The sequence below is a fragment of the Pecten maximus genome, chromosome 1, assembly GCF_902652985.1.
Source record: "Pecten maximus chromosome 1, xPecMax1.1, whole genome shotgun sequence".
NCBI lineage: Eukaryota > Metazoa > Mollusca > Bivalvia > Pectinida > Pectinidae > Pecten > Pecten maximus.
Window position 1 is genome coordinate 393,716 of NC_047015.1, and position 13,629 is coordinate 407,344.

Here is a 13,629-nt window from a genome sequence, read left to right on the forward strand (position 1 = left end):
ATCATACTTCAGACCTGCCAAACGAGTTGTACGCTATGTGATCAGTGATCCACCATCAATTTATTTTCATGAGTACATACAAGACTCGGGACTTGCATATAGATTGATCACTGTGTGATTATCGAAATATTGAGGATGCGTTTCATTTTATTTTGAACCCTTTTTATTCAAATGTTTGAAACCGTATTATTTGCTTACTTGATTTCGATTTTCATAAACTTGATATAATTTTGCCGATTAAAGAGTTTCACGCATTGTAAAGTATTCTTCGTAACACTGATTATCTATGTAATTCCACTTTACATCGCATATATAATATGTAAGTTACTGATGATTTACCTGATTACGTGTAATTGAGTATGTAAGCATCCAACGCTACTCTAATAATAATTAAGCTGGCTAAAGGGCTTACAGAATAAAAAAACTGAATTGAAAAGAGAAAGAAAAGAGAATACTTTAGGGGTATTTCTAGTATTACTTTGTGTCAACGCCAGAATTTTAAAGTATTTAGGGCTACCGCCAGAACGCCCCCCCCCCCCCCCCCCGAAAAAAGGCGCCACACTTAAACGATAGAGGTCAAATATCATTAGATAAAAAGGAAAACAATCTCTCATAGCAAATGTAATGATGAACCGACGGTTGCAAACTTTGCAAACTACTGATTTCAAAACTACGGTCAATATTCAGCAAGGCCTAGAAAATTAAACCTCTCAGTCCTACCGGTATTGTGTGTGGTCTATATATTTTTAACTAGTCATGTAGTGGTCCATTTTTTTAATTGAAGATAGGCATAACCCTAAATAGATGGCAAGTTCAATTTGAAAACAAAATATCAAACAACTATCAGCTAATTACCCCATCCAAATTTAAACAACATCGAATATTTCCAACCGATACTGCTAGTTCATGCCCCGGCCCTGTCTTGAACAAGTTATTGAGCACCGTTACATAATCTTTAGATTTCAAAACGAAGTTTTAACAACTACTGAAATGATGCAGTTGAAGAAAAGGAAAGGACGATCTCATCACTTGCATTAAAACATGCTATTTAATTAGTCCATGATCTCACAAACGACGTCCTTTATATGCACCTGTAAAATAAAGTATGCCGAGATGAGCCCAAAAAGTGACCTGGTGACAGCCGATTATATAAACGCATGACATTTCAACCCCGTATGTAAATGAGGAATCGGGACAGGCTGAGGGAGCAGTTTGAAAAATGGTGTTTTCGTTGGAGGAATGCGGCGATGTTTTCACAGATTATTGTGTTTTGGATGTAACAATTCGTATTGAGTGACACGGTAGGTTAAAGATGAATGTTTCTAGATGACGGTAGTATATAGTATGCGCCGTGTCAGTTTGAATAAATGTGTTTTTTAGTCGATTGAAGTGTGGTGGTGTGCCTTTTCGCTCGTGGCGGAGTTGCCAACCTTGTACTTACAGAGTACACATACCATTGTCATATATATACATACTGTATATAAAAAATTGAAAATCACATTTTCTATGCAAGCGCCTGTGGTCTAGCGTAGATCTGCCTACTAGCTTGTTATTTACCAGAGTTTCGATAACTTCACAGAGATGTTAATGTTATGGGCCTTTATGATGCAGGTTCCTACATATTTTTATCTGGTTTAGTATAGGTATAACTACGGCTTTTTTCCACGCTTCATGTATAGTTCCCGTATATGGTTTATTACTTCTGTGATGTTGTTTGTACAGTGTTTGAGGATGGTGTATGAAATGTTGTCATCTCCAGGCGATGTGTTTTTCTTGTTCTGAAGTGCCTGTTTATATTCTGTGATTGACAATGGGCAGTTCAGCTCACCTGTATTGTGGCCTGGGTCACTTATTACGCCATCTTTGTTACCCTGACTGTTAGCTTTATTTAATTAAATTCAGGGGTTAGATTGTCATTACTACTAGCGTTCTGATATCATTTAGCTATAGTATCAACCTTTTCCTTATCAGTGATGTTGTTTTCACCTAAAATGGGGATTTCTGATCTATTTATTCCCTGAATGGCTTTGACCTTCGACCATACGTTTTTGAGATTTGTTTTATTATTGATGATGAGCAAAACTCTTCCCAATGATTTTGTTTGGCGTTTTGGATAATGTTGTTGAAATTTGTTTTGCATCTGACGTAATCTGCTTTTAGCGTTCCGTTATTTTTGTTTGCCCTCCATTTACTTTCGCTGTTCTTTTTTACTTTCTTTTCTAACCTACACTCATCATTCCACCACGGATTCCTAGTTTTGACTTTCGTGGTGTTTTAGGAATACACACTGATTCTAGGTCTAAAATTGTTCTTGTTATGTTAGCGTTAAACATATCTACATTTTCGTCATAACTTTCATCAATTGGGATGTTTTCAATTAATAGATTAAATTGATTCCAATTTGCTTTAATGAAAACCCATCTAGGGGGGTATTGAATAGTGTTAATATGGGGCTTAAAGTCAAATTGAGCCAAAACTGGGTAATGGTCTGAACCTAGAGTGCTATCAAGGGTATTCCAGTAGCTACATTTACTCGCTGAATTGGGTGTTGCTGGTGTGATATCTAGATGAGATTCGATACCTCGAGCTATGTCTACTCTAGTTGGTTTACCCTCGTTTAGTATGGTTAGACCAGTTTGAACTGCCCATTCGTATATAGTGTCTCCCCGGTTGTTGTTTTTGTTGCTCCATCAAAGTGTATGATGTCCATTTAAATCTCCGGTAACTATGATGTTGTTCTTGTCTATATTTTTCATGAGATTAACCAGATAGTTAATTGATGTTGAGAGGTATGAGTTGAGTATGATTGTTTTGTGTGACTTGTTGTGTAATTATATACCAAGAGCCACACACACACACACACACACACACACACACACACTTTATAGCCAATTCCGCATTTTACATCAATGGCCAAATCTTGGTCCGAATCGTACCTTAAAGGAGTGTTGTAACTATTGATTTTTTTTATGTTTTTGTTTCAGTTGTGTTTCCTGAATACAAAGAACAGCTGGAGAATTGTCGTTGAGGAAAGATTTTAGCTCAGAAATGTTGGGCCTAAGACCTCTTGCATTCCAATGCATAGTATTGAGGCCGGACTAGTCATTTAGAACTTTATTGAAAGTAAATGGCTGTTACAGGTGTTTTTGTATCTTTATGGCTTTTAATATTTTCTGTAATGTAGTTTTCATTTGCTGTGTCCTGTTCTTGTTTGTGTGTATGTTTGTTTTGCCCTAGATCCAGTGTTGGGCCGTGTAGGTGTTTGTTGTTTGTTTGTAGAGGTCTTGTTTGTTTATGCAACACACAACACCACTTAAATAACAACATATATACATAACCACAACTCTAAGAAAAAAATGAATTAGCATACAAAGGTAGTTAGTTTGCTGAAATGTAGACAGAAAGAAAGAAAAGTACTTGATCTGACTCTGACTACTTTCAATCTTATTTTATTTGTAAGAGTGTTATGCTTGTCATTTGTTAATTCAAGAGACAATTCGTGAAATAGGTTTCTTAGACCCCACAATGGTATTTTATATCGTTTCACCTTATAAATGTATCATTAAGAAAAGTTTCGGATGTCGAACTTTCACCACTATTTCTGTACATGTAGTTTGATCGATTATTCAATTCATACATTCTGTCGTAAAGCAACCCAGTTAATTATTTAAGAGACAACAGACATACCAAGACACCTTACCGGTTGAAAGGGATCAAAGACCTTCCAAAACATTACCGGTGAGAGAAATCCGGAAAGACGCTCGCCCGCCCGCTCGCACGCCAGATGGGAAAGCCTCCGGACAAACTCACATACATTACCAGTTGAAAGAGATCCCAAACATACACACATACATTCCCAGTTGAGAGAGACCGGACATACCAACACACACAATCGTCTGAGAGAGACTCGTGCATACTGACACATTCCCAGTTGAGAGAGACCCAGACATACACATTAAAAGTTAAGAGAGATCCAGACATACCAACACACATTACCGGCTGAGAGAGACCCTAACATACCAACACATTAAAAGTTATGATAGCCTTCAGACATACCAACACACATTACCGGTTGAGAGAGATCCAGACATACCAACACACATTACCTGTTGAGAGAGACACAGACATACCAACACACATTACCGGTTGAGAGAGATCCAGACATACCAACACACATTACCTGTTGAGAGAGACACAGACATACCAACACACATTACCGGTTGAGAGAGATCCAGACATACCAACACACATTACCTGTTGAGAGAGACACAGACATACCAACGCACATTACCGGTTGAGAGAAACACAGACATACCAACACACATCACCGGTAGAGAGAGACACACAGACATACCAACACACATTATCAGTTGAGAGAAATCCGGACATACCAACATATATTATTGGTTGAGAGAGATCCAGATATACCAACACACATTACCCAGACATATGTATACGCATAACCGGCTGAGAGAGACCCAGACAACCGATTGAGAGAGACCCAAATATACAAACACACATTACCCAGACATACTTATACACATTACCGGTTGAGAGACCCAGACAACCGCTTGAGAGAGACCCAAATATACAAACACACATTACCGGTTGACAGAGGCCCAGACATTCCAACACACATTATCAGTTGAGAGAATTACGGACATAACAACATATATTATTGGTTGAGAGAGGCCCAGATATACCAACACACATTACCGGTTGTGAGGGAACCGAACATTACTATTAACACGTGCTGAGCTTCACTCCAAAACTACATCAGTTATTTTGAGAGAGATCCAGATATACCAACACACATTACCGGTTGAGAGAGGCCCAGACATTCCAACACACATTACCGGTTGAGAGACACAGACATACCAACACACATTACCGGTTGTGAGGGAACCGAACATTACTATTAACACGTGTTGAGCTTCACTCCAAAACTACATCAGTTACTGTTAATACGCCAAACATCACGACAGACAAAGTAATGATGGTGCAAAATTTATTTCTTTAAAACAATGTCTCCGTGTCACTGTAAACATGGTCAGGAAAAGTTACACAAGGTGAAATGCAGAACAAACAACAAGAGGTTAAACAATTTCCTATCTCTATAAAAAGTGTAAAGGCTGTAAAATAAAATAGGTCATAACAATTGGCATTATACTTTTTAAACAAGAGTCGAACAAACTTCTGATCATCTCGATACAAAAAAACCTTATATTTGTATAAGTTTACCATATTGTTATTAGGACCAGTATTTCATGACTTGTTTCGGATGATTAAATCTGATGGACCGTCACCGAGTCAAGTACAGTAATCAGATGGACTGTCACTGTGTCCAGTACAGTAACCAGATGGACTGTCACTGTGTCCAGTACAGTAACCAGATGGACTGTTACCGTGTCCAGTACAGTAATCAGATGGACTGTCACCGTGTCCAGTACAGTATATTTCACAAAACCCTCAAATTGTTAAGACAAAAGATCTACCAGGCTATTGTCTAACCCTCAGATTGTGATAAAAGGATCGGTCAGCCAGCTGTCTAACACTGACATTGTAATGACAGAAGATCGGTCAGCCACCTCTCTAACACTGACATTGTGATGACAGAAGATCGGTCAGCCAGCTGTCTAACACTGACATTGTGATGACAGAAGATCGGTCAGCCAGCTGTCTAACACTGACATTGTGATGACAGAAGATCGGTCAGCTAGATATCTAACACTGACATTGTGATGACAGAAGATCGGTCAGCCAGCTGTCTAACACTGACATTGTGATGACAGAAGATCGGTCAGCTAGATATCTAACACTGACATTGTGATGACAGAAGATCGGTCAGCCAGCTGTCTAACACTGACATTGTGATGACAGAAGATCGGTCAGCTAGATATCTAACACTGACATTGTGATGACAGAAGATCGGCCAGCCAGCTGTCTATCAGCATTGGCTGCCCAATTATAAAAAAACACCAAACACTGATTAATCTGTTTTCAGATGCAGTTATTTTTCTCATTGAAAATTAAAAAAGGATGCAAATGTAGTAGATATATATCCTGACAGTTGCTTACTGTAACACAGTATGAAACATTGTGATGCTCATTACATCTAGATAATAAGCGACAATCCTATCTCAGAATGTTATTATATAATTGGAGTAAACATAAAGCGACAGCTCTTACTTTTTAAATTGCATATTGCTTTCACATGTTCTTTTAATAGTTTTTTACATACTCTATGAGAAATTTTAGACATGTTCTATTAATAGTTTTATACATGCTCTATGAGAAATTTTAGACATGTTCTATTCATAGTTTTATACATGCTCTATGAGAAGTTTTACACATGTTCTATTAATAGTTTTATACATGCGCTATGAGAAGTTTTACACATGTTCTATTAATAGTTTTATACATGCTCTATGAGAAGTTTTACACATGTTCTATTAATAGTTTTATACATATATAATGACTTTACAAATATCTAATGTTGTTAGCTTAACACATGTTCTATTAATGATTTTAAACGAGATCTATTTATACTTGTACTTGTTATATTAATTAAGTTTGCACCATTACCATTGATTGTAATAAGAATTTCATACTTAAAATATTTTGACAAATTTGAACTTTTAATTTATAAAAAGCGTTGGTACTGAAAACAATAAATATTGGCATCACAGTTCACAGTGCATCCTGGGAAGAGGATATAAACACTATCTTATAAAAAACAGTAATTCAGTGTAGTCTCTCTCTTTCTACTTGCATATCAATGAATCACAAATCATAACATGTAATCATATAGGTTTAACTATGTGAACAATGAGCAACACACATAATGTTTGTTTATAGCAATACAAAGTTTTACAGACGAGGTCTGAGGACAATTTCTATCCATAATATCAAATGATGACATCACACAAGCTCTGAGGACAATGTAAATATGACACTCATTTCTATCCATATTATCAAATGATAACATCACACGAGCTCTGAAGACAATTCAATGTAAACATGACACTCATTTCTATCCATATTATAAAATGATGACATCACACGAGCTCTGAAGACAATTCAATGTAAATATGACACTCTCATTTCTATCCATATAATCAAATGATAACATCACACGAGATCTGAAGACAATTCAATGTAAACATGACACTCATTTCTATCCATATAATCAAATGATAACATCACACGAGATCTGAAGACAATTCAATGTAAACATGACACTCATTTCTATCCATATTATCAAATGATAACATCACACGAGCTCTGAGGAATATTCCATCAAACACAGCACACAAACTGTTATCCATACCAATCATCACAGCAAGTGGCACCATCTATCTGATCAAAACACTCAACTGATCTAATATCTATAAGGTGCAATATAGCCAACCCTAAATTTGTAATGACTGTAAGTAAATTATACAATGCAATATCCAGTCACATAGATATGATAAGTTAATAGTAAAACAACAAACTCATATAATCCCTGATTATGGTGCACATTAAACATCAATGAAAATGCATTGTACAGAGAAATTATCAATAACATTAACTTTGTGTCACAAGTTAATAAACACTATGACTTTCGGAGGGAAATAGGGAACCTTCCGATTACACCATGATGTCCATTGAGAAATAGGAGACCTTCCAATTACACTAGGGCGTCCAGGGAAAAATAGGGAAACTTACGATTACACTTTGATGTCCAGTGAGAAATGGGGAACATTCCGATTACACCATGATGTCCAGTGAGAAATGGGGAACCTTCCCATTACACAATGATGTCCAGTGAGAAATAGGGAACATTACGATTACACTATGATGTCCAGTGAGAAATGGGGAACCTTCCCATTACACAATGATGTCCAGTGAGAAATAGGGAACAATACGATTACACCATGATGTCCAGTGGGAAATAGGGAACCTTCCGATTACACAATGGTGTCCAGTGAGAAATAGGGAACATTACGATTACACTATGATGTCCAGTGGGAAATAGGGAACCTTCCGATTACACCATGATGTCCAGTGGGAAATAGGGAACCTTCCGATTACACAATGGTGTCCAGTGAGAAATAGGGAACATTACGATTACACTATGATGTCCAGTGGGAAATAGGGAACCTTCCAATTACACCATGGTGTCCAGTGGGAAATAGGGAACAATACGATTACACTATGGTGTCCAGTGGGAAATAGGGAACCTTCCGATTACACCATGGTGTCCAGTGAGAAATAGGGAACATTCCGATTACACCATGATGTCCAGTGAGAAATAGGGAACAATACGATTACACCATGGTGTCCAGTGAGAAATAGGGAACCTTCCGATTACACCATGGTGTCCAGTGAGAAATAGGGAACATTACGATTAAACCATGGTGTCCAGTGAGAAATAGGGAACATTCCGATTACACCATGATGTCCAGTGAGAAATAGGGAACAATACGATTACACCATGATGTCCAGTGAGAAATAGGGAACCTTCCGATTACACCATGGTGTCCAGTGAGAAATAGGGAACATTACGATTACACTATGATGTCCAGTGGGAAATAGGGAACCTTCCGATTACACCATGGTGTCCAGTGGGAAATAGGGAACCTACCAATTACACAATGATGTCCAGTGAGAAATGGGGAACCTTCCCATTATACTATAGTGTCAATTGAGAATAAGGAAACCTACCGATTACACTATGATGTCCAGGGAGAAAAAGGGAACCTTCTGATTACACCAAGATGTCCAGGGAGAAATAGGGAGCCTACCTGATGTCGGGGGAGAAATAGGGAACCTTCCGATTACACCATGACGTCCAGGGAAAATCAAAGGGCCAAAGGCCCTGAGAAACGTCAGGGTGTGAGGTCATATAATTTGAAATTTAAAATTGGATTTTATAGTCAGACAGCTACATTTTTTTATAAGATTGAATGTCTTAATCTGGTTATTCATATTCCATATATATTAAAGAAAACATGTATAACATATATCTGCTGACAACTTTCCAATAGCTGAGTATAGTTCATTCCTTATTTCTTTAATGCTTGTGGAAAATTATTGATATACTTCTGAATCAGTAAAGCTGCTTGTAAACTTTGAAAAAAATTAACTAAAAGACAAATCGGTCTATCAACAGTAATATGTACAACCAGAGATAAAATCCAAGATGTACACAGCCTAAGTCTTTTTTATTTATACTATAAGATCTTACTTAGGCCAAGCAAACATACAAATAAATATTAAACTGCGAACGGTCGCTGGTTTAGTTACATTAGACATAACCGCCATTTTGGCCGATTAGTGATGATCACGTGATTAGTTACGTGACAGCTGAAGTTATATTCCCTGGAATGTTTGGCTGCAAAGCTATTTATAGAATTGTAAACATTTCACTACGTAAAGACGATTGGTCATATGAACTCAGGATGAACATATATGGTCTAAGATATGTGGATATTTCTCAGTGGACACATGTAAATTTCCACGACGATCAAACTGAATTCTTTACTTTCGTTTTCAATGCAGGATTGAGACTGAACTACGTAATCCTACGCCAACAAAATTGCATATACTGGCAGAGATATATATACACTATATATATGTCTCTGATACTGGTGAGGAAATGTTTATAATCTAAACATTCATATATCATCTTAAATAATTGCAGTAAACACGGGAACCATCAGTTAAATCGTGTCAATAATTGCTGTCAAAATAGGAACTATATTAGGCTGCGAATGTATATCATTTGTGTATTACAGAAAAGAGAAGTTGTTAGCCGGAAACAAAAGTGTGACTAACAAAATTTACCCACCACGACTATAACGGCAGGTGCCAAAGGCATCCTGACGTTAAAAAGGGAACCTTCTGGTTACACCAAGATGTCAAGGGAAAAATAGAGAACCTACCAATTACACTTTGATGTCCAGGGAGAATTAGGGAACCTACCAATTACACTTTGATGTCCAGTAGGAAATAGGGAACCTTCTGATTACACTATGACGTCCAGAAAGAATAAGGAAACCTACCAATTACACTATGATGTCCAGGGAGAAAAAGGGAACCTTCTGATTACACCAAGATGTCCAGGGAGAAATGGGGAACCTACCAATTACACCATGATGTCCAGGGAAAAATAAAGTCACCATTTTGTTATTACATACCCTAAATAAAATAACTATTTTGTTATTATATACCCTAAATAAAGTCACCATTTTGTTATTACGTACATGTTCCGAAAGTCGAGTGACCTTGAAAGCCTAATGAGTAAACCTGCTGCCCGGAAATAGTGTATTATAAAGAATTTCGAATTATAGAAATTAAACGATTCTGCAGAAAGACATCAACTAAAACTGTTTGAACAAGTAACACCCTTTTTATCTACATATATGCAAATGTGTAATGTAAAAAAACACTAAAATCATGATCAGTATGTAAACCACCTACAATAAAAACAATCACTAAAATCATGATCAGTATGTAAAACACCTATGATAAAAACAATCACTAAAATCATGATCAGTATGTAAAACACATGATAAAACCTCTGTAATGATGAAAACAGAGCACAACACAAATTAATGAACTTGGTTTTCTCTGTAAACATTACAATATAGGAATGATATATATAACCCTTGGATTTAAATAAAGCTATGTTTTAAAACTCAGTAAAACAGGACATCATGTCATACAATGCCTAGCATTCACCATCTTCTGAATTTGTGGAACAATGTCTTCTGCGCACTTCTAATGGGTCATCAAAATGTATCACAGGAAGTTTATCAGAGTTGCTCCCCTTGTCTGCTGTGACGCACATGTCTCTTTTTGACTTATCACAATCTGTGTCCTGCTCTAAGTCTACTAGTGGTTCTCCTGAGGAAAGTGGGTGTACTAAGAAAGGGGGTTGACCACCATTGCACTTACTGTCTTGGTTACTATGGTGTTTAGGAATTTCATCCTGACAACTGGAGAGGATATTACTTTTTATACTGGAACTAATCGTGTCTGTAGAAAGTACATGAAAAGGCACTGTAGGAAGCTGATTGGGAATATTGTCACTGTCACACATCTTGTGTTTGTTGTCTTGTGAATCTAACATACTGTGTCTGCTACCTGAGGTGCCTGTGGGACCCTGACACATCTTGTGTTTGTTGTCTTGTGAATCTAACATACTGTATCTGCTACCTGAGGTGCCGGTGGGACTTGTGTCACTCTGACACGTCTGATGATTGTTGTCTTGTGATTCCAATATACTCTCTCGACTACCCGAGGTGCCTGTGCTTGTGCCATTGCGAGCAGCCGCATCCTCTGGTGCCTCTGCCAGTAACAGGGTACGTTCGCCAGGGATATCTGGGGAGAACTCTCCGAGGTTGTCACCAAGCTCTTCTTCCTCTGTGTCATCACCAGTGATTTGCCGCACTTCCTCATCACATGCTGCTTCATCTCCTGTCCAATCACTTGTGGTTGAGCAGTCGTTGGACTGTGAGTCACATGTGCTGCTACGATTAAGCTGATGGAGATAATTGTGAGTGGAGGATGTGAGAGTGTCTGCTTTATCTTTAGAACATTGCACAGGATGGGAATAAACTTTGGGCTCTTGTGCCAATGGATGCAAGACTGAGTAGCCTTTTGTTGTGTGTTTATGCTGTGTATGATTTTGTTGTCTCTGCGTATTAGCACCAAAACAGTAGCGGTCACGCACTCGAGTTTTCTCAGCACCACTACTCTGACTTCTCTGAAGATAGCTCAGTCGTCGTCGGCTGGGACATGCTGACAGTTTGGATACTTTTGAACCTCTGTGTGGTTCTACGATCAATAAAGAGGGCTGTGATTGAGATACTTTTTCACGATATTTTTGACAGGGAGCTAGCAGAAGTTTTCCTCGTGTACTCTCTTCAATGATTGGGGGGCTATCATAATCACAACTCTTTTGGCGTACTAGTTTTCTGTCTTTAAAACGTTGTTTTTGCTGTGGACTGACAGTTTTTACATTAGGGTTTAGGTAGTTCATCTGTGGTAAGTGACACATATGGTTTCTGGTGTCTTCTCCAGGCAGTGGAGCATTGTCAAGGTTAGTTTCCATATAGCTGGAGTTGTCAGAACAGCAGGTAGATGGTGTGAGGGGTACATCTAAAGTTGAGGACCCTGACAAATCCACACTGCTATCAAAACTGGATATGGTGATATCAACAGGCACCAACAGAGACCCTGTAATGATACAGTCATTGGTAAAACTCAAAACAGATTGATGATAAAAGAAAACATTAAAGACTGATAATAATGGGACACATCGGAGATTGATAATATTGGAAAACATTGGAGATTGATTGATAACAATGGGAAACATTAGAGATTGATAATAATGGGACACATCAGAGATTGATAATATTGGAAAACATTGAAGATTGATAATAAAGGGAAACATTGAAGACTGATAATAATGGGAAACATTGGAGATTGATAATAATGGGAAACATTGCAGATTGATAATAATGGGAAACACTGGAGATTGATAATAATGGGAAACATTGGAGATTGATAATAATGGGAAACATTGGAGATTGATAATAATGGGAAACATTAGATGGATAATAATGGAAAACATTGGAGATTGATAATAATGGGAAACATTGGATAATGATTGATAATAATGGGAAACATTGGAGATTGATAATAATGGGAAACATTAGATGGATAATAATGGAAAACATTGGAGATTGATAATAATGGGAAACATTGGATATTGATTGATAATAATGGGAAACATTGGAGATTGATAATAATGGGAAACATTAGATGGATAATAATGGAAAACATTGGAGATTGATAATAATGGGAAACATTGGAGATTGATAATAATGGGAAACATTGGACATTGATAATAATGGGAAACATTAGAGATTGATAATAATGGGAAACATTGGAGATTGATAATAATGGGAAACATTGGAGATCGATAATAATGGGAAACATTGGAGATTGATAATAATGGGAAACTGGAGATTGATTGATGATAATGTGAAACATTGCAGATTGATAATAATGGAAAACATTGGAGATTGATAATAAAGGAAAACATTAGAGATTGATAATAATGGGAAATATTTGAGATTGATTAATAATAATGTGAAACATTGGAGATTGATAATAATAGGGAACGTTGGAGATTGATTTATAATAATGGGAAACATTAGATATTGATAATAATGGGAAACATTGGAGATTTATAATAATGGGAAACATTGGATATTGACTTATGGTAATTGGAAAACATTGGAGATTGATTGATATTAATGGGAAACTGGAGATTGATTGATCATAATGTGAAACATTGCAGATTGATAATAATGGGAAACATTGGAGATTGATAATAATGGGAAACATTGAAGATTGATAATAATGGGAAACATAGGATATTGACTTATGGTAATTGGAAAACATTGGAGATTGATTGATAATAATGGGAAACATTGGAGATTGATTGATAATAATGGGAAACATTGGAGATTGATAATAAAGGGAAACATTGGATATTGATTGATAATAATGGGAAACATTGGATATTGATTGATAATTATGGGAAACATTGGATATTGATTGACAATAATG

At 37.0% G+C, this 13,629-nt stretch overlaps 1 protein-coding gene across 1 annotated transcript in view; it reads right to left on the reverse strand.

Annotated features, from left to right (window-relative positions):
• Positions 1-9,771: 9,771 nt before the first annotated feature.
• LOC117321769 (voltage-dependent T-type calcium channel subunit alpha-1I-like) overlaps positions 9,772-13,629 on the reverse strand; it is a gene marked incomplete in the record, with an annotated part of 230,926 nt that continues 227,068 nt past the window's right edge. The window contains 1 exon segment of the mRNA XM_033876300.1: positions 9,772-12,228. Within this exon segment, the coding sequence (XP_033732191.1) occupies positions 10,718-12,228 (1,511 nt within the window).